Raw genomic sequence first — 27,494 nt, 5'->3', positions numbered from 1 at the left:
GGTTTGTCTACATAATAATGGGGTGTCCTGGTCCGTGTTTCAGGAAATCGCATTTCTAAAGTGCGTAAAGTGATACTCACCATTCTCTCAATATGGTTGAGTCTAATTTTTGTTGTTGAGAAGAAGCGGAAGTTTGTGGAGATTAGCTCAATTAATTTTTTTTTTTGTAATAGGGCTGCGCCTAGGACATAATTTGAAACTTGACATGATGTGTAAAAAGTTTAGCTCGATTCGGATTAGCGAGACGTAATGTTCCGTCTCTAATTTTTTTTTCTGTCAAAAAAATTTTGTAGTTCTGACGTTCAATTAAAATCTACTGAAACTCTCAGTGGAAGATAGAATGGTCTGAGGACAACATGTAGGTGATAGATATATTTTGAGATGAAATTGAGGAATCCAACATAGTTTTGCACTCCTTTTTGTTTTTCGATTATTGAAGTTTGAGAAAAGCTTCGATGTTTAAATTTAGCTGATAAGTGTGCTTATAGTTTTTGGGATCGCAGAAATTTTGCTGATTCTGGGAAAAAAGAATTTGTTTGATGCAGATACACAGTTTTAGTTAGAAAACTTTTCTCTTTCATCATGAACAAGGACAAAATGTAAGAAATGTGGGAGGTTTTATTTGCTAAGTGCTAGTTTCTCTGATTGTTGCTTACTGAGACTTTAATAGTAAAATTTTTTCTTTATTTCCGATATGCCGTGTGTTAGATATTTTGTGAAACATGCGTTCATAAACCCTGTGTTTTTGCTGACAGGATATTTTGTAGTATGATATCCTATGAGTGAGCCCATCTTGTTGAGCTTACCCAGATAATCCACTTGTGAGTGAGTGATCTAGGAGATCTTGAATCAAAATATCTACAAAAAATGAAATGAGTGTTCAAGATTTCTGACATCCATAATAGAGAAAATTATGTTTTTACAAAATAGTATAAAAGAAAGATCTAACAGAAAAAGTAGGGGTTCATACTGGTAGCGGTCTTTACATTCGTGGGCAGTATGTGAGTATGTTAGTGCGCGTTGTTCAAGGGTTTGGAAGTATAAGTTGTGATCTGCAATGACTGGGAACAGTATGGAGTATCATGGTGGCGGTCTTGTTGGTGAGCCATTGACTTTCAGAAGTTTTTATTCGTTGTGCTGTTTGTTTATTTAACAGTTTGTGTTCTGTACATTGGATTGAGTCTACTTGTTTTTCTAGGAAAGGTGCTCCTCCTGGGATAATAAAGTTTGTGTTAGAGACAGGGATAGTTAATGTGAAAAATGTATTTTGATATTTGCGACTCTCATTATAGTCTCGGCACAAGTCTTATTTGACTATCCCTTTCGACTGTAATTTAAGATTATTTGCTGCTGAGAGAACAAACCTAAATGCTTTGAATTCAAGTTTGTGATACTCATTAACTTCGTTCCAGTTGTCAGTTTGGGCCAAACTCAGTTTGTCAGTTTAGGCCATCAGTTTAGGCCAAACAGAATTGGGCTTTTTTTACAGCCTCAAAGTAAAAAAAATTAGGGCTACTTTTTTCCTACTCGCGAATTAGACTTACCTAGTTCTCTGTGACAAACCAACCCTATACAAAACTGAAGATGAACTTCAATTATAACGTGGTAAATATATACAACACTGGAGTCAATGGTATACACATAGTGCAACTATCTAATAGACTGACTAGAGTCAGGCATGCTACCTCTATATAAATGATAATGGAGTCTTCTCAGTCCCTGATTGGTGGAGAATACACATTTTGTATTTTCGTCTACTGCATAATTAAATTTTGGAGTCTTTTAGTGTGAATTGCTTTGGTTATTGTATGTTGCGTCTAAATGCATAAGTAAAATCATGAACAAAATCTGAAAGAAAATTATCAACGCCAAAAATCGGTGAAATTTGAAAAATGGTCAAGATCTTGCGTTAATTAAGGCCTCTACAAATCCCCGCAATTTAATTTTTGCAACCCACGAAAAAAAAATTCGATTGTTCTAATATAAGCTATATTCTAACAACACATCAGTTCACGAGCACTTTAAAGAGTTGAGTTCTGTCCCCATTATAAGTGCATAATTTGTTTGCCAGTTTTTATCTCTTTTTGTGTGTTTGTTTGTCTACAAGCAGCTGAGTAAATAAAAACAATGTCCGAACTTTAATCCATCAAAGAAGTCTCCAAAATCTCCTAAATAGTAAAAATAAGAAACTATAAATTCAACGTCAATGTCTTTCACTACAACGTTTTAATTCAATAGTTCCTCCCCTTTTGTATAATTTGGCTCCTTGCCTGATAAAAATGCGAGACGGGACATTTCTATTTTCAGCATTTATAATTGAATTAACTAACCATCACGGCCAAAGTTGCCCTTATTCTTTATTAAGTTGGTTGCTTCGCATAATTTTACCCTCAGAGCTAGCGAATTCAGTTTTGTATGCGACCAAAAATTTAAGTTGCTTTTTATTGAAGACGTCACGAACTCAAGATATGTTATCGACAAGTCTATTTCTTAAGGACACAATTAAGAACCAATAGCTCTTATGTAGCAATTGCTGACAAATCGCTGATACATCATGAAAAGTAAATTTTGTCTAAAGTTAGAAATTTGTGTCCCAGTTGTTAGTTTTTTTTAACGTATAATGGTTAAAGTTGGCTGTTTACTGCTTCGAATGATGAGACTAATCTTGATTCTTTATTACAAGTCTTGATTCAAATCAGTTACTTATTTCAACACTGTCAATGAAATTCCCTTCTATGATACCAGTTGTATGTTATCATTGTTTTTCTTTATCAAAAGAATTGAATTCAATCAGCTTGGTTATCACGAATAACTTACTTAGATTCATCCCATCAGTTTGAAAAAATTTATGGTTAAATTTTAGTTTATTATTGATAAAAATCGGCGGCATTAATGCCATTTACTTGCTAGATTATCCTTTCGAGGTTTAACAAGCGCAATTTTTGTGGATGGCCTCTAACTTTTCCCATTCGCCAGATCTGTCATTCCATTCCAACTCCGAAAACATCAACTTTCGTTTCAGCTTGGAACAAACTCCCAGTAATGGCACAAACTTTGCCCATCAAAGTCCAGACCCTCTATACCCAAACTTCTATTCTGACTCCTCGACCTCGGCTTCGAACTCTTACTCGCCGAAAGCCGAGGTCAGTTCCGAGAACCGACTTCAAAGTGTTTCTCACGAGCCGAGGCAACAAGACGAAGATGAAATGAATTCGGAGGGGAACGAAAACGATTACGAGGAGGAAGACAGTTGCGTAGATCGTGAGCTACCCTCAAAGGGATAAAATCTGTTTCTTTACACCTTTTTCACAACTCACGTCCAATTGTAATTCAAGACTTGCGGTGAAGGCCGTGATTAAATGTAACATTTGATAATTTAGCTTTAGCATTGAATGTAGTAAAAACAATCACATCTAAAAATCGTAAATCTTAACAGCACAAAAAATCAACGCCAAGTTCTCCTCAAATGGCGCAAATCTCACATTATTGTCCGTCGAAACCTTCTCCCGGGAGAGGGGAAATCTTCGATAAATATTTTGCTTGATTTTCAAACTGTTTGTGTAGATGAAAAGGGTTTTAAAAATAAGAAGTTTTGGGGGGTAATTTGCGATATTGAGCATAGTTGTTGGCAATAAGTGCATTTTAAGTTGGCCAAACGCCACCAATAGAAGTTCTGCAAAATTCTGACAAAGGACAAAAGCTTACCAAAAATTTTTTTACGAAAATGAATTATCTCAAGGCCAGAAGCAATGTATCCAGACTGTCGGCGATGCTTCTAAGTAAATTATAGAATCATTTGTAGCTATGGATAAAAACGTGAAAACGAAAACAAGTATAACCAACTCTCAAATAAACAGTGGCGAAATATTGAGAAAAAAAGCATGCTCAGTCATTAACGCCAATATTATGATTCAACTTCACTTCGACGCATTTTCTGCTCAATTTGAAATTCGAGATCAACTGCCGCTTTAATACTAAAAAGCAAGGAGGCCCAGAAATGTGCATTTGCACATGATGTTCCGAACTTGTCCACCAAATGAGGAAGAGATCGGAAACGTCCATAAGATCACATACCGTTCGAAAATAGTGGCTTAAGAGTAAAAATGCTTAAAATTTCAAACCACTAAATAATTTACATAAAGCAGTAAATAGCAAGACAATGGAACTTCTCCTTGGTGAAGAAAAGACAAACCAAAAAGTAAATAACACCCAAATCAGTTAAAAACAGCAGAAACTCAATATCTATTTTTTCAAAAAAGATTATTTTTTAATTGTTAACAAAAACAAATCATCCTGATTTAGGTATTTTTCGAACGCTCTTCTCTTCAACGGGTTCCGCCATTAATTTGACACTGTGACAGAACAACAAGCAAGAACTACCCGCATGAGCAAAATTCCAAAAGTAGCAAAAATATTTTGAATAGCCATAGTACAATAGCATGCAAGTCATAAAACAAGTAACCAATAAGAAGAAAATTATGAATTATGAGAATAAGCCACAATTTAACCGATATAAAATTAGAGAAGTGATGAAAAGCATCACCTTTATTCAAAAAAATTATTCATATATATATGTATATATATATATATATATATATATATATATATACATATATATATATATATACATATATACATATATATATATATATATATATATATATATATATATATATATATATATCCTTATATATCAACATGAGATATGTTCACCTATAGATGTTTTGGAAGCCAAACTGACAATTGAATGTTGAGAGTAACCCTCAAAAAGATAAAATCTGTTTGTTTACACTTTTTTCAAAACTAAAATGAAATTCAAGACTTTTGGTGAAGGCCATGATTGAATGTAACATTTGTTATTTTTAGCGCTGAATTTAGTGAAAAAATCACAATTAAAAATCGTAAATCTGAGATAGCATTTTAGATAAATAACAATCTGAATTAGCAAAACAGCCGTCAAAATTTTTGGTTCATAATTCATTTATGGTGAGCGGGAGGAAAAACAGCTCTCGTCTCAGTTCACGACGATTTTGTCAGATGTTTTTAGCTCCCTATTTCGGAAAACTTTTGGAGAAAGTGTGTTAAAAAATAGTTTTTGGCGCCAGAGCTAAAAATAAAACAGTATAGCAACACTCCCTCCTCTATCTTTATACGAAAACACAATAACAATACTACCTAAAGTTCTTCAAAATTTATTTTTTTCAGAGAAATTGGAGAAATTGTCAGCAAAAACTACGGAAATTGACACAAAACCACCTCAAATGTCAACAGAAACCTTTGGACCTCAATAACTTTCTGAAACGCAAAATTGAAAAAACTTCCTTTTGGATATTCTACGTTTTACGGGCCTTCTAATGATATCACTCACAACTCTCGCTCTCTACGATGGATAAATCGCCGCTCGGCCCAAAGTGACTGAACAGAAAACAGTTGAGGATATAGTCCCCCAATAAATAGGGGTTGTAACAACAAAACAATTCTTCACAGCATTCTCGATAGTATCATTTAATAACCGATTTCACGAAGATGCTGAAAGAATAAATTCATCGAGAACTTAGTCATGTTTATGTTTTTGTCTTTATTTTCGTTTTTATTTTTTGTTATCTTCCGCTGTGATTCAGAATGACATCGATGAAATGTCGTATGGGACAACAGAGGCCTTCATAAAGCCGCATAGGTACACCCAAATTATCATGCGCAAATCTGTCCAACCTATGTATCCTTTTTTCGTTTTTTCTCATGTTAATTGAAAAATGTATATTGAAAAAGCAACAAATTCAAGAAAAAGATACTTCAGCAAGGAAGAAGCAAAATGGAAAAGAATTGCGCAACCAGTGCTTGCAAAGGGGTCCAAATTTTCACAGCGAAATTGTGGTGCAAGCCATGCATCCTATTTTTGGCGCACTATTTATCACGAATCTGCTTTATTTATGTATCTATTTTCCGCACGCAACGTTATTCGGTTTCACACTTAATGTATTTAATTTTTGCACTGATCGTATCATTTATCCGCAAATGAGCCTATCTTAAATCACATTTTTGAGCCTGTAAAAGCGGTTCAAAGTTTTTTTAATAGATAGCAATTAGGCGATAGAAAGGGGTTTATTGTTTAATAAAATAACATATAGGGCTCAAATTTATCACAATATTTTTTTGATCTTATTGAAAATCAATTGAAACAGAAGACAACTGAACAAAATAATGACTAGCTGTGTTATGACTGGCTGAAACATCCCTCAATAATAGTTTCGCTGACTGGAGCTCAAAAATACCTAAAATATTGGAACATGAAATTACAATATTAATATTTATCGTTTTAGATCCAGCGTTTTAAAAAATCCCCCGTTTTATATAATACTGTATTGATTTTTCAGGCTTGTGTTTGAATTCACACATTATTGTTTTGAGACATATTTATGAAAAAAAATTAATTTCTGAATAATCCCTCAGTTTGATTTTAGGGTTATTATCATCAACTGAATCTCTTGATCGTCACCTCAATTTTTCTGCATGGTTTTTAGGATTTCATTTGTATTCAAGCATCGTTGTTTTTAGATAATTTTTCAAAAATTTGACAAACAAATTAATTTTTGAAAAATCCCAAAGCCTCAATTTAGGGTCATGGAAAATGAAATTGCCATCATCAGATATTCTTGATCATCGCCTAATCATTTGTTTTTGCCTTTTCATATTTTATTTGTACTCAAACATCATTGTTTTAAGATAATTTAATGATATTTGATAGTCAAATAAATTTCTGAAAAGTTCCGCAGTTTCTATTGAGGGAGAAGGAAAAAAAATTACCGTCAACTGAGATTCTCGATGGTCGCCTCAACACTTTTTCATCTCTGTGTTCGTTTACGCGGGTTTTGCTGAAGCAAAAAAGTGTTCCAGGTGCCTGTCTCGTATGCACGTTCATAACAAGATAGGATTGGACCAAAATTTCATTAAAAATCACATATGAAGTGATTACCTTGTTTTTCTTACTAAATTTGATTAAATGAGTCATTTTCACTTGAATGCAGCAAATGAAATTGTTAAATTGCGTTTACTCAGTAATTTTGGCTTTATTCACAATTTTGTTGTCTAATAGTTATTATTTTCTGAAAAACCCCTCAATTCTGCGACTGTTTTAAATTTCCAATATTTTTTCTGAAAAGTCCTTCCATTCCGCGACTAGTATTTGCGTCTATTTACAGGTTTATAATTAATCAAACAACAACAAACCCACAATTTAAAACGAGTAAATTTCGTCATGTCATTAATTCTATCTATAAATCAATTTAAAAGCCTTAAATAACTTTTCTATGCTCTATTTATAAAGGTTCAAATCACTTTTGCGTGCTCAATTAATAAAGCTTTAAATCACTTTTGCATACTCAATTGTGCGTCTTTAATTAGGCTCAAGTCCGGATTAGAGATACATTTAATGCGAAAAATAGATACCTAATTTTGTTCATTTTATGTATCTCTTTTCCGATCGATTTTGACTGAGGGAGAATTTTTGGGGTATACCTCTGCGGTGCTATGTTGATAATAAAACACTCGCAGATTCCAACAACTCCATTTCTTTCATTCCAGTTGTTCCATTTTGCTTTCATATAGAATGAGTACGAGCAGCTGTATCTCAATGCAGCCAACTTTTCAGCGTGCGTTTTTCTCTTCTCTAGCAACTATAATCGTTGGAACACATAAATAGACATAAGTCAACGGTTGTTGGGACGAGAAGTGAGGTACCTTACTCCCCCCCGTCCCTTTGGCTATCCTTTTTTCAGAATAGACATGTAAGTGAAGGCGCATAGTTGGTGTAGAACAGTTCCATTTTTGCATTTTTGAATGTCATTACAACTGAACGTGTCTCTTCGGTAGGAGTAGTTGGTAACACTAAACAAAAGTAAGGGAGTCCATGCTCGGATGAGTATTGGTGTCATTAATTGTCAATTGTGAGCAATATTTAGTGTGGACTAAGAGAACCATAATTCTGGAATTGGATACTTTTACGCTATTCTATCCGAGAGACAGTTGAAGCTCACCACCCAATTCTTTTAAACCTAATTTGCCACATTTCCTATATTATTTATTGTTGCCATATTGTTACCGCTGTATAAGGGACCCTTTTTTAATGTATCACGATACGTTTTGCGGACGCGAAACTCAATGAAAGGATGCTGGCTCGCCATGACTTTAAACCAACTAAAACAGTATCAAGCCGCGAACGGATACCATCCTAGAGGTGACCGAAGGTTTATTTTTGCAAGAATTTGCAGAAAAAAATGTATCTTGCATGAACTTAATTATTGCAGAAAGTCTTGCAAGGCGATGCAGCTGGTCGCATCGTGCAAGATAATATTCTTTTCCACTAAGAAAAAAAAATTGAGATTTTTTCGGCTAATGACACAAATGCAACCCAAATCATGGCTCTTAAGCAAGTACACAAATTCTAATTACAGTACACTCTAAGTTCAAAAACTCAGTACCAAAAAGTTGTGCACGAAATCATATCCCAAAAACTGAAGGTTCGAAATTAGGGGAAGTGATGCAAAAATAATTTTGGGGATGTGAGAAACAGATTGTATGTGCAGGATTTTGACTGTTTCACCTTCTGCCTGGCCAAATCTTCCTTCCGACACACAACTTGTTTCCTATCAATTTTACTGAGCATATTTCTCCTATTCACAGGTTTCAGTCATTACAACAAATGTTTATCGGAGCCAGCTATTCCTAAGTTCTTAATTAGTGGAGGTCTCTTATTTCTATCGCTTTCTATTGCTTATATTCTTGCCGAAAGTATTTCATTTAACATCCAAGATATTCATCCGAACTTTGTCAATTTTTCCCATAAAATTGTTAGCGCGTTATTTGCCGTTTGGTTTATTTCGGGCAATATAATCGTTGTTTTCAAGGCATCATTTCAACAACATTATGGACTTGGTCTGTTCAAGAAAAAAAATCAGGCCCGTTTAACGATAAAATGTTGGTTACGAAAACGGCGCTAAAAGTAACAACAGCTAAACACACTGTGGTCACAATCAGGTATGTCATGGCAGAATACGAACATCCAAGGGGGTTGAGTTTATTGGTTCAAACTAAATTTAAATTGCCTGGAAACATCAAAGAACGCTTGAAGGTCTGAACATAAGCACTATCTGGAACGGTCTAGAAAGATTTGATTTTGGTCTGGCAACTCAGCCTGGGTATTGACACACTAAAAACACCAATTTTCGAACTCTCAATGTTCAATAAGTCTGACAGCATCGGTCAAAGAGCTCAAACCATTGCTCACATTTTTCATTTTGAATCTAGTTGTTACGACTCCACTTGTGGGGGGAGGAACTATATACTCAAATTGGTTTTTTTGTTCAGACCATTTTGGCTGCTCGATATACTCATCGTAGAAAAATGTGAGTGGTATCATTAAAAAGCTCGTCCAGCGTAGAATTCGAAATAAAAGAGATTTTTTTGAATTTTGTATTTTTCGAGGAGTTATCGAGGTTTAAAATTTTGTGTGAGCACGGCATATCTGGCATGATTTTGTTCATTTTTAGCGTAATTTTTGTTCAAATTATGATTTTTCCTCGAAAAATATTAATTCAAGATTACGTTTCACGCTTCAAAGTGAAACAATTTTGTGTTACCAATTGACGAAAGCCGATAAAAAAGCTAGTTTTGGTCTCATAGCGAAGTTTACTAAACAAAATCTAATTCAATTTCAGTGCTGTTTTTTAGAAAACTTTCCATATTTTAATTTGAGTTTTAATTGCTTAGAGAACAGTAACCTTTCATATCGAGGCTCAGTCAGACACAAATTTCATTTAAAGTCAAACGATGATGAAAGAACGGAAATTCGCTTTCAAGGAGTCACTCATGTTTTTGGCTTCGACTCTTGAGTTTTCGTATTTTTAATGAACTTTTGAATTTCAATTTGAAATTTTACTGTTTTTTGGAGTCCTATGATATATACTCGTTGACTAGAAGTGCAATACGTTTCCTAACGAGCATTAGGTGAAAATATCTAATCCTTTGAGTGGACAGCTAACGGCTGTTAAAGCTTTGTAGATCATGTTTCGAAGTTTCTTTGAACATTAACCGATCATAAACTTATTTTCGCGAACTGTAGGCCAGTCTCAGTAATGACAGGAGCCCAGCCTTTTATAATGCAACCAAATCTAATCTGATTAGCTGTTTTATCTGCTAACTATTTGAATTGTTATTACATTGTCCTAATAATGATAGTACCCATTGGCTTAGACAACACGTTCAATAGATCTTAGATGATTTTTTAAGAAAAAAACATATGCTCAAAATGGCTGCGACATTTGCTTCTCATACTTTTCTGCTGATTGTTTTTTGTTTCTGCCTGTAATTGTTGTTGTTTTCATAGAAATAAGACTTATTATGATGTCTCAGTGACAACTTACGAACGAATAACATCCTTGATTCCTTATTGGGGCATAACGTAGTGTTCCTATTGACTTCTAATGAAAGCTATTGACTTTAATGGCTGTTAAGACTTTAAAAATAGTTTTTCGAAAATTTATTTGAACATAAACCGTTCTTGAACTTTTTTTCGTTAACTGTAAGTCAGTCTCAGTAATGACAGAAACCCGCCTTCTTCTAGGACAACCAAAGTTATTCTTGTGAAAAGTTTTATCTTCTAACTATTGGTTTTATGACTTCGATGCCACCAGTTTTCAAAACATTTTTTTAATTATTTGGACATTTTTTTTGGAATTTGGTTCCTTTTACAATTTCATCACATTATCTTAAAAAAATAGTTCCCATTGACTTAGAGAACACTTTCAATGGATCATTGATAAAATTGTTAGAGAAAAACCTATGGTTTAAATGGCTTCGACACTTTCTTCTCTCATTTTTCTACTGAATTTTTGGTGTTTGCTTGTAATTGTTGTTGTTTTCATAGTCATAAGATTTATTGCGATGTTTCATTGAAAAATCATGATTGATAAACAACCTTCTCTTTCCATTGAGACATATCTTAGCGTTTTTATTGACTTCCGTTGAAAGGTATTGAAAATAATGCCTGCTAAGAATTAAAAAATAATTTTTCGAATGTTTTTTTGCACATTAGCCGATCTCAAAATTATTTTCGTGAACTGTAGTCCAGTCTCAGTGAAAACAAGATAACCAGGTTTTCTGCTGCAACCAATTTAATCTGGTTAGCGGTTTTACCTTCTAACTATTCGTTTTATGACTTCGAAGCCACGAGTTTTCATATACTTTTGTGAAAAAATTTTGGATATTTTTTTTGTTTCTAGTTGCTTTTGAAATCTTATCACACTATCCAAAAAAGATATTTCCCAGTGGCTTAGAGAAGACGTTCAATGGATCATTGATAGAGTTTTCAGACAAAAACTTATGGTCTAAATGGTTTCGACACTTTCTTCTCTCAATTTTCTGATGGTCTTTTGGGTTTGCCTGTATATGTTGATGTTTTCATAGTCATGAGACCTATTGTGGTGTCCTATCGATGATTTATGAATGACAAAGACACTCGTCGTGCCATCGAGAAATAACTCAAAGTTTTTTATTGACTTCCATTGAAAGCTAACGATTTTAATTGCGTTGATACTACGGGTTTTCTCAGAAACTTCGTGGTTTTAATATTTTTTTTTCATATTGTTGCTTTTTTGATGTCATATTCTTTAAAAAAATAACCAAAGAACCCCATTGCTGTTTAAAAATTTATTTTAAAATTGAAAAAAAATACTGAAAAGTTCAATTTTTAACGGCTTCGGCACTTTTTTTGCTTTGCTGTTTTTGAATTTGCAGTTTTTGCCAGATTTTTCATTCCTCTTGTAACCTTAAAATGCTGACCGTTCTCAAAAGGTTCGATTTGAGAATTGACTGGATCATGTTACTCAATGCAGTAAGTTTATAGCGAACAGTCTTAGAGCTTATGATATTATTCGTTTGCAAAGATTTTTTAAATTTTTCAGTTTTTGTTGTTCTTTTCGTCAACTTGTATTTTATTCTCATTCTTGACGTCCCATCTGGTTCCATGTAATTCAAAAATTAACGTGTCTATTGATGTTATGTCGTAACTGATGTCTTGTTTGTTGGACAATATGGGTGTTCATAAAAATTTTGTGAGCAGTCAATATTTGTTTCTTTTTCTCCTCTTTTATCACATTCGCGTAATAATAGATCCCAATGATTTTCAAATGTGGCCCAGGTGAACTTATTTAATCGTTCAGTATAATTTTATCTGAATTAGTTTAAATAACAAATGAAGTAAAATACATAATATTCAGACAAAAGCTAATGATTTAAGTCAAAAATGTAGATGAGCTCGGGTCGGAACATCATGTGCAAACTCACATTAACGAGTATCCTTGTTTGAACCTATGCTTAATGAACAAGTTTAAACCGACACAGGTTGAGAGTTCCACCATATGAAAAGCCAAATAAATTGAGCTGGGGGTAATTCCCCCGAGTCGAGGTTCCAAATTTATGTCCTGACAACAGGTTGTCTGGGGTGGGGAGTAAACACTGAACTTTATATAAATGTTTTGGAGTTTTTGTTGTCTGGAAATTGTCTGATAATAAGTCTGGGATGTCTGGACATAGGTCTGCTAGGTCTGAGCCCCGCCTTAATTATTTGCCACGGCCACATGTAAATTCAACACAAAATCTATTCATAAGTCGACCGAATATCTAATACCGGTCGACCATATAAGTTTGACCGGTTTCATAGTTTGGGAAGCGAAAATTAACCATGGCTTGGTCTAAGTTATAAAGTCACTTTAAAATTGCACAAACTCAATTTCAAATGCGGCCTTAAGACTGTTACGCTCTTGATGTAGATGAGGAGCGTAAATTTCGTTTACCCGAATCCAAATATTGAGATGGGATTTTGCTTTTTGCTCAGTTCTCGGAGGTCCTGGATGGGTGTTGGTTAACGTTCAAGAAAACATGTGTCGAAAGGCCTTGCTATTCCAGAGCGGAATCGTTCAATCCATTTCATCGTTGAAATTAGAGGTACTCCTACGCTGCTTCTGGAAAGAGCCCTATAAACTTGTAGTTTTCTTTTTTGGCTCCAGTTAAAGCATAATTGTAACAAGGACAAGCAAATTTAATTTTGTTGATTGCTTCCATCTCTCCATCTCTCCAGATCACAAGTTGCCTTTTTTGTTTGTCTAAATGGAGCATGACAAAAAAATAGACGTAGACGACCTTACGTTGAAATTTTGAAATTTTTGATCAGACTTTTTGGTTTGATATTCCCAATTGTTGTCTATGATTGACCGACCAGGCTGTCTCGAGTAAACAAGTGGATTGATTTCACTTTAAAGAAAATTATAGTCTTCATATTGATGAAGGCTATAGTGATTGGTAGAATTATGCAAATAGGCTTCGTGTAATTAATATGAAAGTGGGGGCTGCATCACTAATTAGCGCGTTGCATTGGGTTATAAAGAAAAATACCATTGATTCGACATTTCAGTACTACTTACAGTTCTTCTCAGTAAAATAATGCTGTCAAGATGGTATTTAATTTTTGGGTGCAGAAGTTGCTAAAATTGTTTTGTAGGTCAACACCATCCATCTATTCACCCCAATAACTGTCTGTATAACACTAGATGAAGGGTGCAATGTCACTGGGTAGGGGTTAAACCCGTTAGGGTTATCTTGAAATGTTAGATCTCAGGACACGCGCCAGTTTGTTGAAATGATGCATGATTTAGCATAAAACTACCGATTTCCGGGTTTTGCCAACTGCCGCTTTAGACGGTTGTGATCTTGCCGCCTATTACGTTGCTTATGGCCTGTTAGCGTGTTGTTATATTATTGTAGCTGCGGTATTTTTACTCATCTTACTTATTATGGTAGTGAAAAAGAGCAAAAGCTGCATCAAGTTAGTCATGCTCAAGTGTGAATGCTGTACGTTGCAGACAGAGAGGACAAACAGTCATCAGTGTAGCTGTCAAGGTCAAATGAACGACTTGAGTGAGTTTGAAATTGGTTCGAGGTCAAATACAGTTGGAAATAAAGACAAAACAGCAGCAAACAAGTGAGCAATTCTAATGGCTTCAAAGTATAGACTGTCTTGTCTAATAAAATTGAAATAATCGAACGTTCGAAAAATACCAAAATATGCAATTTGGGCGTCAATGAACTCATTTCAATGTAAACTCTTTTTCAATTCAGATTCAATTAATCCACCTGTCTTCTCTTCTACATGACGTCTTATATTCATTTCATCACGTTTTAAACTTGAACTTTGACCTGTTGACCCTGTCAAGCGATTTTTGAAACGTTCGATTCTTTCAACTTTATGGGTCGGACTATAAAGCATGTGAACGCGTGTCAATGTGAAACTCAAGGGAATATTGCAAAACGGTCAAAGGTGAAAGTTGAACACTTAAGTATTTGGATAAATTTACATGAATTTGGGCAACGTGGAAACATTAAAATAAATGTATTCAAAGCTCAATTGCAGGTCACATTATTCTGAACGTGGTCTTGCGTGCGTTTCAACTTAAAGTTAAGTTTTATGTTAACATGATTTCATTAAATTTGCCAGCGTTTTAAAACTAGAAAACAGTTTAAACGTCCAAGTGGAACTCTTAACATAAAAATTTATTAAAACTGCAGCAACAGAATAATCATTATCACGAAACGGGGATATCGAATTATCGATAAAGGTACGATAGATTTTTGGTAGTGTGAGAAGCTGTCAAGATTGCCGGCGTGTGAGCTAAACGTCCGCTTGCGTTCATTTATGTCAAAACTCATTCAGGTAGCACCAAAACTAATCATTGCCAAATTCGACATTTTACATTTCTCGGAACATGTCGGAACGCATGAAAACAAAGGAAAATAAGAACAGTATTATTCTTTAAATCTGCAAAATGTATTTTAGTAATCATTGTTGATAAGTGTCTTATAGTTGTATCTGCCACTACACTTCATTTCACATCCGTATCGCTTCACTTAAATATGATTAAAATTTTGTGAAATGCCCTAACCTCCGAACATAACGACCAATCAGGTCTTTGGAGGCGTTTTCCAGCAAGTTCACTATAAATTTATTCCCAATTGACACTTTCATTACATGCGTTGACCATCGTGAACCCATCTTAAACACGAACAGAAAGTCATAAATCGGGTGTATGCCTTCTTAGCTAACAAGCCTATGACGAAGTTCCCTTTTAAGTAGTATTATCTCACGTAACAGTAGTTACTCATTCTCGTTTTATCATACTTTACTATAATGACACATTAATAAGACAAAGAGGCTTGATAATGTGCGTTTGCAAATAAAGTTCCGACACCGCTCATCTACATTTTTAACTTGAATGTCTACAAAAGAAAGAGAACAAAATACCAAACCATTTAAGAAACCACTGAATGAATAAAATAAAATACATTAGAGGGCCGATCAGACCTGTCATTAATGTCACTACCAGAAAAGACCGCGATAAAAATCAAATAGGGCAAATATTAACTACGACCAAAACCCCTGATCCATTTTTTAAAAACAGTTAATTACCATATCGAAAGGGTATTAGATAAAACCTGTACTAAGGAAAATAAACATGTACTTTTTTGGAAAAAAATATGGGACTGTTCCTCAATGCGACTTGATAACAAGTCGACAAGAAAAGAGCAGAAGGAAAAAGTTTAAAAAACGCTGACTTTTTTTAAAAAAAATTAATGTGAAACTGAATAAAAACCATATGTATCAACTGAAATTACTCACGAACTCATCTATACCTCAACAAAAACTGATTGAGACTTTTCATTATCCAGGATATGTCATACGACTACAAAAAGAACGACAAACATAGGCAAGAACAAAAAAATTAGAACTTGCACGAAAACAGTGTCCTGGCCAATTAAACCCTAACCTGTTAACTAAGGACAATAAAAAATCTTAATCTCTTTTTCAGATGGCAAGAGAACCGTCTATTATTGTGATACTGTGAAAAGAAAACGGTAATCTAAAAAAACGGGCAAATATGCAAGAATCAAGAATATCTTGCAAAAACTCGTAGTACCAAGAACAAAGACCATTTGAGGAATATAAAAAATTGTAAGCCAAATATGGTTCACTAGACAATTGAGGTGATTTTCTATAGAGCAATTAAGATACAAATGAACAGAAAAAGGATTGGCAAAGTTCAAAAATCCATTGTCTTTTTTTAAGAAAAGTACTTTCAAAACTCAAAAGAAACGTAAGCTTTCATCTACAAAAGTAGACGGCTTATCTTGCAACGTCTTATAAAAATTGCGTCTGTTATCGTTGAGACTAAGTCATAAGACCATGAAATAATTGATTAAAGCATAAAACAAATAAATTGAAGCAGAACTAAAAAATTTACGCACAAACAACTTTACGAAACCACATTGTTGAAGCAATTAATTTTTTAAGAAACTAACCACGAGAAATTTAAATCTTCACCTGCGTCTTCCTTGGACATCACAAAGCCTTTAATAAAAAGACCATCTCAAAATGACAACAAAACAAACCACAAACATTGAAAAATATCTAAAACTTACAAAAATCTTCTAAAAAACCAGCAAGTTATTTGTTTTTTATTTTGCTTCAGAGTACGTCGCATCCCAGTATTCCGGAAATAAAACTATAACAAAAATGCCAATTAGAATTGAGGACGAGTCCAATTCTTTTTGATGGAAACAAGCTTTAGTGGCTCAAGTTAATGGTTGTTGTGTTGTTAATCAAATCAAACTCAAACAGAATTGAAGGCAAACTAATAATAGAACATTACTGCACCATAAATTTATTTCCATTTGACACTTCTTCATTACATGGATTCAACATCGTGAACGCATCTTAGATACGAACCGAAAGTCATAAATGGGGTGTACACCTTCCTAGCTAACAAGACTATGACGAAGTTCCCTGTTAAGTAGTAGTATCTCACGCAAAAGTAGTTACTCATTCTCGTTTTATCATATTCTACTATAATGACACATATTATCAATACAAAGAGGCTCGATAATGTGAGCTCGCACATAATGCTCCCACACCGCTCATCTGCATTTTTCACTTAGTTGTCGAAAAAAAAGGATAAAAAATTACCCAACCGTTGAACAAACCACGAAACAAAAAGAATAAAACAAAATTCCTTAGAGGGCCAATCAGACCTGTCATTAATGAGACTACCAGAAAAAAACCGGGATAAAAATCAAATAATGACAAAGATTACCAACGACCAAAACTTGTTGTTCTTTTTTTAAAAACAATTAATTACTAAATCGAAATGGCATCCGATAAAAACTATACTAACACAAATAAACCTGTACTTCATTAGAAAAAATTATGGGACTTTTTCTCAATGCGACTTGATAACAAGTCGACAAGAAAAGAGCAAAAGCAGAAAGTTTTTTTTTAAAAAAAGTTGACTTTATTTTGAAAAAAAATTATTGTCAAACTGATTAAAAACAGTTTGTATCCACTGACTTTACTCACGAACTCATTTATACCTCCAAAAAAGTGATTGAGACATTTCAGTATTCAGTATATGTCAAACGACTACAAAAAAAAGACAAGTACAGGCAAATAAAGAATTTAAAACTTGCACGAAAACAGTGTCCTAGGCAATTAAACAATAACCTGCCAACTAAGAATACTACATCTTTATAATCTCCTTTTTAAATGGCAACAGAACCGCCCAATATTGTGATACCATGAAAACAACGGTAATTTAAAAAAATGGGCATTTATGCAATAATCAGGAATATTTTGTGAAGACTCGTAGTACCAAGAACAATGACCATTTGAGGAAAACAAAAAAGATATGAGCAAAGTATAGTTCACTAGATAATTGAGCTGATTTCCTATAGGGAAATTAAGCTACAAACTAACAAAAATAAGATTGGCAAAGCTCAAAAATCCATTCTTTTTTTTAGAAAAATACTTTAAAAACTCATAAGAAACGTAAGCTTTCATCTAAAGAAGTAGGCGGCTTAATTTGCAACGTCTTATAAAAATTGCGTCTGTTATCGTTGAGACTAAGTCATAAGACCATGAAATAATTGATTAAAGCATAAAACAAATAAATTGAAGCAGAACTAAAAAACTTCACAAACAACTTTACGAAACCACATTGTTGAAGCCATTAAATTTTTAAGAAATTAATCTCGAGAAATTTAAATCTTCACTTGCGTCTCTCCTGAACATCACAAATTCTTTAAGTAAAAGGGCTATCTCAAAATGACAACAAAAAGAAACACAAACATTGAAAAATATCTAAAACTCACAAATCTGAAAAAAATTGGCTGAGCTCTAAAGACATAAGTCAAAACGTTTAACGAAAAGAGAAATTGTTGTTTGGTTCGACAAAAAAAACTAACGAGATCTCTGGACGATACAAAATTGTAAAATATAAAAAAGTAGCGAACCCGTAACAAAATGGGAAACTTGAAGAATACTTCTGTATTTTTTGAAAAAAAAATTAGTTTGAAAGTCATTGAAACCATAAGCTATATAACGATAGTAGTTATTGAGTTCAATTATTTTTCTGTAGTTGCCCATTGAGATTTTTATTACCCAATATATGGCATTAGAGAACGAAAATATAACGACAAGGGCAGGGCGAAAGCTAAAATTTTTTTGCAAGAGAACGTTGCCGTAGCCCTTGATCTTTCAGCAATGTGAAAAAAAACCGAAGAAACAAAAAATACTGCAAAAATGAGCAGTTATGCACAAAAATTGCAAAATTTTGTATGAAAACTTGTAATAGCAAAACCAAGAAGACATTGTTTAAATAAAACAGCAACAAGATTAGTTTGTGCCTTAAAAAAGAGCGTTTGACCTTTAGTTACTGAGATAAATCTAAAAATTGACAGAAATAAGATAAAAAGAAATAACAAGTTGAGAAAGTCACTGAATTTTTCTTAAAACAATTATATTCAATGACATAAAAGACATTAGATAACTTGATTGAGGTTCACTTACACCTCTTAAGAAAGAGATTTAGATCATTGATCAGTTAGCAATCATTTACACCTCCTAAGAAAGTCATTTAGATCATTGATCAGTTAGCAATCATTTAGATCATTGATTATTAGCAATCAGACTGCAAAAAATAGCAATTGGTGAAAAAACACAAGATTTCAGTTAAAGCTTACTAAATTTTTTCTTCAAAGCCATAAAAACTATAAAGTTTTCTGTGAAAAAAACTATATCAACAATGGGGCTGATTTTCAAGTGAACGGAAGCTGTCATTAATTGCGCCGTGAATTCAAAATTTTGTGGCACCCAAACAGAAATAAAAAGAAATCTGATTGTAAGAATCCATGATGAGACCAAACCTATCCATGATTTTGCCTCACAAAAAACCACCCAAATTGTGTGTTCCAAATTGAGTGTTACCAATTTTTGAGAAAAAGATCACCTAATAAGTTAAATCTTTCGAAAATAAAAAAAAACAATGATGCATTTTGTACAAATATTGAATTAAATAAAATTTGCAGAAAAATGGCAAAATTTTAATTCTAGAAGACATTTATAGGGCACCTAATTTCACCTAGCTCTCCTTTGGAGTTTATGGAGTCTGTGTCAGCGGTCTCTAGGTTTCTACTTATCAAACTGAAACAAAGTGGAACAAAAAAACATGTTTTTGCCATTTTTGATGAAAAAAGATCGAATTTTGAAATGTTTATAAAAATTTTTAGCCAGAAATATTCCCATCAAACAGTTCAGTAACGCTCTTCTATCATTAACGAAAACATTGACTCTCAATATCTAAAAATTTTGACATTTTTTTCTTTATATTAGGAAAATTGAGCCAAATTTTAGCCAAAAAATGTGGGATAAGAAAAGGTCGAATTTTCACAACACTTTAAACCTCGATAACTCCACGTAAAAAATGAAATTCATTTTTTTTTAAAATTCCATATTTTAAGATATACGTCCTTTCTAATGATACTAAACGCAATTCTCTACGCTGAGTATATCGATCGGCCGAAATTGACTGAACAAAAACCCCATTTGACTGAACCATAGTGGGTCGAAACAATCGAACCTGCATTTTATACCTTTAAACTTTTTCTTTAGAAAATGCACCTTTTGTTGGACTGGTATCGACATCATACACGTTTGAGAAAGAGGGACACGATTTTAATTCCAAATCCTTTTGGCTTTTAAAAATATGAATATAATTGAAACTTCAAAAACGAAAACTTTATCACAACACGTTTATTTTAAAAAACCAGGTTTTCTTGAAGGTAAAATTAAGAGTTGGGGGTTTTGTTTCTCACTCCCTATTAATTTGATATGTGAACAATTACAAGATCTGGTGGTTAAGTATTTGACGCTAGAGCAAAGATTCCATTTGACAAACTTTTTGGTGACTCGTCTGAAAATACTAGTTTTACGAATAAAAGCTTGAATCTTAAATATTTACAAAACCTGCGACTCGGCAGACTTAACGACATTTTGGCTCTTTCGGACCCCACACTAGTTTTGACTACTACAGTAATTGAAGTCTGTGTGTTGTCTGCTCATTAGTTTGGGGCTATCTGAAATGTTTGATTACATTTCTACGAATTCATGCTCAGCTTAATCACGCAACCCAAATATTGGGCTGCGCGTAAAAACTTTAGTTGGCCTTGACAATATGTTTTTTTTAATTCAGCACAAATTTTGCTCTCTCCAAAAACGATTTGAGGCGATTTGGTAACAAGTACTCGGAAAACAGGTTTAATTGAAAAGTTTCGAAACATTCACCAAGGTTTCCTGGCACCATAAACAGAGTAGTAGATAAAACAAGGGAATCAACCACCACTAAAATTTGTCCCTTTCTCCTAACGCTAATCGCGCATGTCGAATCGGGTCAAATTTTACTGTTTGTTGATTCCCTTTTTTTCCACTACTATATATTAGCTCTAAATTCAATCAAAAAATCAATTAAAATTAAAAAATAAAACAAAAAATAAAAAAATCAAAACAAAATTTTTATTTCACTCTTTAAGAGCAATTCACTCTTATTCGGAGTTATCCCCCAGTAGAAATATCGCTCTTTTTCGCTCTTAAAGAGTGATTCCCTCTTTTTTGATATTTTTTTAAATTTTTTTTATACTTTTTATTTCAAATTATCTATACTCTTCAATAAATTTATATTTTCTTTTACTTTTTCTATAACTATTCCATTATTAATAAGAAATGATACAAAATTATATAATTTACACGAACAACTTTCTTCTGTTTGGACAATAACTAAAGGACTTACAGTTCTAGGACTTTGTCTTTTATCTAATAAGCTTCTACTAAATCCTCTAGTTAATTCTACATCTGGATGTTGTTTCTTTACATGAGTCCGTATCCCATCAAATCTCACAACAGAAGCACAATATGGACAATTAACTTTAGTTGAAGTACAACTTCTACATGTATACTTACTCTCATCAAAATCAGTTAGTGGTTTTACATAATTACATTTATTACAATTTCTAATTAAGAATTCTGGGTTAAAGTTAGGGTTAGGGTTAAGGTTAGGGTTAGGGTCTGAGCTGGAGTTAGAGTCATAGATAGAACTAGAACCAGAACTAGAACTAGAGCTAGAGCTAGAACTAGAACTAGAACTAGATTCATTTTTTAAAGAACAACCCCATGAAGAAAATTTATTAGCACAAATACCACTTAGTATTATATTACCACACATACATTTATCAGTTTTATCGTTATGACATGATTCATATTGATATTTTAAAACAGCAATGTTTCCATATTTATAGTTACACTCTAAACATTTTAAAAACATTTATAATAGGGTAAACTTTAATATTTACTCAATCATTTCGCGGGGTAATATTTAACCATGATTTCAATTAAATCTTTAGTATTATCTTTAGATGTGATATACTCTGCTAAATATTTATTTCCTAACTATTGAGTGTATTAGTTTTAGATCTCTTATCTAAAATCAATTCAAGGTCTAATTCTTTAACTCTCTAACAAAATTTATAATCTCTTCTCTAACATCTTCATTATTTCCATAGATTCTGGTTAAAAACTTTCCTCCTTTTCTATTCAAAATTCCCATCTCTTCATTGACGAAGTCACAGCTACACTGATTTATATATTCTTCTTGTATTGCTTTTCGTAGATCAGTCAACGAGCTTTGCTCGTGGTTCTCCAACGAACTTTGTTCGTGGTTCACCAACGAGCTTTGCTCATGGTTTACCAAGCTACTTGGCTTGCCACGGACTTCGTCTGTTCGCAGATCATTATCCAACTCTTCTCCATATCCAACATTAACTAATGTATTTACTCTACTCAACATTGTGCTTGCTCCCATTGCTACACTCCCAGCATTTGTTGATATTATATCAGGATAAATATAACTAAATATAATTAAACCTGAGCTTATAATTCCACCAATAGTTGATAAACCTTTTATTCCCTTTCCCATAATCATTTCTTTAGTTAAAACATCATTCTGTATTTTAATTTTATTTAATGTTTGAAGTTTATTAAATTAGAATATATAGTTATCGTGATTAATAACATTTCTATCAGTTGCATTTATCATGAGTGGTTTCATGTATGCTATAAGTTTATTTATATCTTCTCTTTCTAATTCATCTTTTAAACTAAGAGCTTTTAAAACAACGAAACCAACTCTTGAATCATATATCATTGTTCTATTACTATTAATAATAATAAAAGTACTTTCCTTCTTATTGTATTTAATTATACCAGAACGAAGTTCATCTGACATTCCATCTGTACGATTATAATGGTTACTATTTAACTCACTATTTATTTTACTAAAGTCATGTTCACATTTATATATCTCATTAAAGTTTTTAAATAGATCAGGTCCATTATAAGTTGTTAATTAAATAGTATCACAACTCGTTTTTTCTGTATTAATTATTTGAGCTGGTTTATGACACATTACAATCATTTGAATATTATAATGTCTACCTTCAGTAAAATAAAAAGCTATATCCTTATTTAACCTATCACCCATATCATCGAGTACTATTACACAGTTTTGAAATTTATGCATATTATTTTTTGTGATCATATTTATATCACATTTATTAAACCCAGTATAAAATTTATTAGACTCAGGATCTATCCAGTCTCTGTCATCTTTACACACTATAACTATATTTTTTAGCTTGGTCTTGGTTTTGGTTTTCGTTTTGGTCTTCGACTGAGTATAATTTTAAGTATTGTCTAATAAAATATGTTTTCCCTGTACCAGTTCCACCATAAACAATAGTATTTAATGGTGACTTTTCATATTCAAATCTAACTAGATTCCTATTCATAAATCCACCAGAGCTTTCTTCTAGTTTTGTGTATTTACTCGATATTAATAAATAACAAATTCCAATTATAATAATAAGAAAAAAGTATACCGCCTTTATCCATTTTTATATATAAAATTTTTTATATAAAAATGCTTATCCTAACTTTTGAGGAATTCAATAATAAATTTAATATTGATATTAATGCTACTAGTGATATCGGAATAAAAGATATAGGTAAAGATATAATTCTAACACCAATTGAAATAGTAATGAGAGATCAGGGAACCTGCTTAGCAGGTGGTGAAACATGGTCGAAGACCTATGAGACTCCAGAAAACACAACTGAACCTAACTTCAACATTATTATCAACCTACACCCAACTGATGGTACACATTGGGTTTTAGTTATAAGAAGAGAAGGTGGTCCTGTGTATTACTTTGATAGTTTTGGTGTTGAGACCCCACCGTTATTTTTAGAAGAATATGTTCATCTGGGCTCTAATGAGAGAATACAACAATATGATGAATCTTATTGTGGGGCTTATTGTTTATATATGATCTATCTTATTGATAGAGGAATTAGAATTAAAAGTGCTTTAAATGTTCTAGTTAATCAATGTAAATATCCGGGAATATATAATGAGTGTTTTTGTTTAGGTTGTAATGTTAACCAGGGAAGGGACGAAGTCCTTGGTACCCCAACCTGCTTCGCAGATGATAACGTTAATGTTAATGATAATGATAATGATAATGATAATGTTATTGATAATGTTAATTATAATGATAATGCTAATGATAATGTTAATGATAATGTTAATGATAATGATAATGTTAATGTTAAGGATAATGATGATGTCAATGATAATGATTATGTTAATGATAATGATCTACGAATTAGCTATGCTAATAATGTTAATGATAATGATAATGATAATGTTAATGATAATGATAACGATAGAGATAATTTTATATATCTATTTGGTGAAAAACATCAAAATGGTAAACCTAATAACAATAGTCCTACTAACACTATCTCTATAACCATAAATTATGATCTACAATCATGGCTAAATGATGATGATATAATTACTGAAGCCACATTCCCAGATAACTTTAGATGTATAATATCTGGGCCTAGTAAATGTGGTAAGACATTCTTATTAAAAAAACTAATTCTAGCTACTATATATTTTGATAAGCTATACATCATTGGACCTACTGGTGATCAATACAATGGATTAGAAAGAATAAACCCGAAAGCAATTATAGAATTTATTAAAGATAAAAAAGATTTACCATCTCCTGATAAACCACCCAAAGACTTAGAGAAACTAATGATATTCGATGATGTTAGAGCCAAAGAACCAGTTATTAATGAATACTTTTGTAGAGGTAGGCATAATAATTGCAATATGATATATCTTAATCAAAACCTGTTCTCTCTGGATAGGCAGAGTGTTAGAGAGAATTGTAATTTATTTATTTTATTTGATCAGAGAGGTAAAGTCCTAGCATCGACATATCAAGATTTCTTTAATAACGTTGAACTTAGTTATAACGATTTTGCTAATATATGTAATAAGATATGGAAAGAGCCTTATAATTACATTATCGTTGATTTAACTGAATATAAAAAATATTAATGGTAAACTAAGAATTAATTGGGATCGGAGAGTTTTGTAGTTTAGTCTGAGTTTAAGGATAAGTTTATATCTATATCTATATCTACACCAGACGGACCTTTGGTCAGCTGACTACGTCAGATCAACGAAGTTGTTAACACAAACAGACCTTCGGTCTGCTAGTTACACTAGATCAACGAAGTTGTTGCTAGTTACACCAGATGTAAAGTAAAACTCAATACATCACCATTAAAGTCTATAGCTCTTCCAAACTCATCTTTGATATGAAACTATATATTCTATTCTATCTTTAGTTACATTTTGATATAAGATATTAGTTGGTATAATATTTATCAAATAGCCTGGTGGTTCAGTTAGATTAAAATTATATAGTATGTCTGTATCTTTACCATTATCTTTAGCTCCAGATATAATATTGCAATGAATGTTAATAGTATTGAAACCCAATACATCAAAAATTTTATTTGTAGTATACTTACCTCTTGAGTATAATTATTTATCAAATCCTAGTAATGATGATACCGAGTTTTCTACATCGAAATTAATAACACCTTGTTTCACTTCCATTTTACATTTCATTGTAATTTTATCTACTTGTATTATAACATTATTATTTGTTTATTGTTTTATTATATCTGCCATATCGGCTAACTCATATGACCCTGGTGGTATATTAAATATTTTGGATGCATCTATTTGATGGAAAGATTGAGGATTAGTAAATATAAAACGGTTATTTCTTTCAGTTATATTAAACACTGAATTATAAACAGATAATCTAATTAAACCTTATTTTGTTGTATTAAGTATAGGTTCACTAAAGTTCAACTTTTCTGTTGGATTTATCATTCTAAAGTTAAGTGTATGCTCTTCTTTAGTTTTAGTTAATTCTTTAGTTATCTTTTCTAGTTCTCTTAAGATTAAACTATCGGAGAAGCCGCTTCGTGGATCAGTCATTTTTTTTATATTCAAATATTAAATTATATTTATGGTTATAGTCATAATTATGGTCTTAGTTTTAATTAAAAGTTAAATCTTTATCTAATAAAACGGATTTTAATTTGGATACAATTTATGGTTATAATAATGATATACACAAAAGTAAGATTATAAAATATAAACCAACTAATCTAGCAACAATGAATACGGTTAATACCAATAATAATATCATTCTCAATAGAGAAGAGAATCATTTAAATTTACGTGATTCATATCTAGAGATAGAGTTTTTTGTATCAGATGATGCTGGTGGTGTGTTTGCTAATGATGCTAATATCAGATTAGTTAGTTATGGTATGATTGCATTTTTTAGTTCAATTAAGCTTGAAACTAGTGGTGGTAGGACTATTGAATATATAGATCATTGTCATCCTAATCTTTTGATGTATAAGTTATTAACTAGTACTGATGATGAATATGAGAGTGGTTTTGTTAAAAGACAAGGCAATAGAGATAGTCAACTTAAAGGTGACCATATTGCTGCAAAACGATGTCATATGTATATGCTGATTAGGATTAGTGATCTATTTGATGTTGTAAATGATTTAGAAAAGATTATATATGGTTTAGGATTTAAACTAATATTAAAAAGAAATAATAATGATAGAGCTCTATATAGAGTTAATGCTAATCCTGGCGCAGTTGCTTATGATGGTAATATAGATATTAGAGATATATCATGGTGTGTACCTAATATTGATCCTAGTAATGATAATAGAACTATTGTGCAAAAGAGTTTAAGTAAAAAGAATAATGTAGACTTTAGTTATTATGAAAGAAAGACATTTTATAAGAATGTGCCCAATGCTACTAACTTCTTTTTTGATCTTGGTATGGAAAGGGGTATGCAAAGACCACAATATATAATAGTTGGTTTCGAAAATAATAATGTTAATGAACAAACTCATGATGCAAGTACATTTGATGTAATGAATGTTACTGAATGTTATTGTAAGATTGGTAGCGAGTTTTATTCCGAGGATAGAATGAATATTAACTACGGTACCAATAAATAAAATGAGGCTTTTAAAGAGATTGTTAGCTTTAATAAAGATTATAATGGGCTACCACATAATATAAAACCATATATAAATCATAGAACATTCAAAAGCATTTTTAGAATATATGTATTTGATACTAGATATCAAAGTGATCTTATAGGTCCACAACCAATACAACTTAATTTTAAATTTAGTGCTGCAGTTGCCGATGTTATATGTCATGCATTAGTTTTAGTCATTGTTATAGTCATAGTTATGGTGAAACATGTGCAAAGCAGTTCCTGATTAGCAAAGCTACTTCGTAGATAATTATAATTATCTGCGAGGCAGTTCCTGATAACTATTTCTTACTTGTCTTAACAAAACCCCTAGCATAAATAATATCTAGTTTCTTTTTATTCTCTAGTGATAAGCCTCCAGCTTCAAGCTTAATCTTAACCTTCGGCCTAACTCTAGGCTTCAAGCTTCGCTCGCGGGTGGAACCCGTAGACTTAGGCTTAATAACAACAAAAGGATTATACATCTTAACTTCCATTATTTTTTATATATAGAAATGAGTCTTTTACAGAAATTTAAACCTAATTCATGTTGTATT

The 27,494-nt window shown here is 32.4% G+C and overlaps 2 protein-coding genes across 4 annotated transcripts in view; both read left to right on the top strand.

Annotated features, from left to right (window-relative positions):
* LOC142341003 (MOB-like protein phocein) overlaps positions 1-27,494 on the top strand; it is a 307,874-nt gene that overhangs the window by 19,309 nt on the left and 261,071 nt on the right. The gene's annotated exons all lie outside the window — the stretch shown is intronic.
* Positions 1-27,494, top strand: part of LOC142341004 (uncharacterized) — a 47,344-nt gene that overhangs the window by 5,579 nt on the left and 14,271 nt on the right. For 2 of the 3 annotated variants that reach the window (XM_075391817.1, XM_075391816.1), the window contains exons 2-4: positions 2,579-3,261; positions 8,583-8,903; positions 13,707-14,032. In XM_075391817.1, coding sequence (XP_075247932.1) covers positions 2,949-3,261; positions 8,583-8,590 — 321 coding nt within the window. In that variant the 5' untranslated portion in view covers positions 2,579-2,948 and the 3' untranslated portion in view covers positions 8,591-8,903; positions 13,707-14,032. The other variant, XM_075391818.1, reaches the window with a different exon arrangement.

Source organism: Convolutriloba macropyga, chromosome 6, assembly GCF_964194025.1.
Source record: "Convolutriloba macropyga chromosome 6, txConMacr16.3, whole genome shotgun sequence".
Lineage (NCBI taxonomy): Eukaryota > Metazoa > Xenacoelomorpha > Acoela > Convolutidae > Convolutriloba > Convolutriloba macropyga.
The sequence above is the reverse complement of the archived record's forward strand: the minus strand, read 5'-3'. Positions and strand labels throughout refer to the sequence as shown.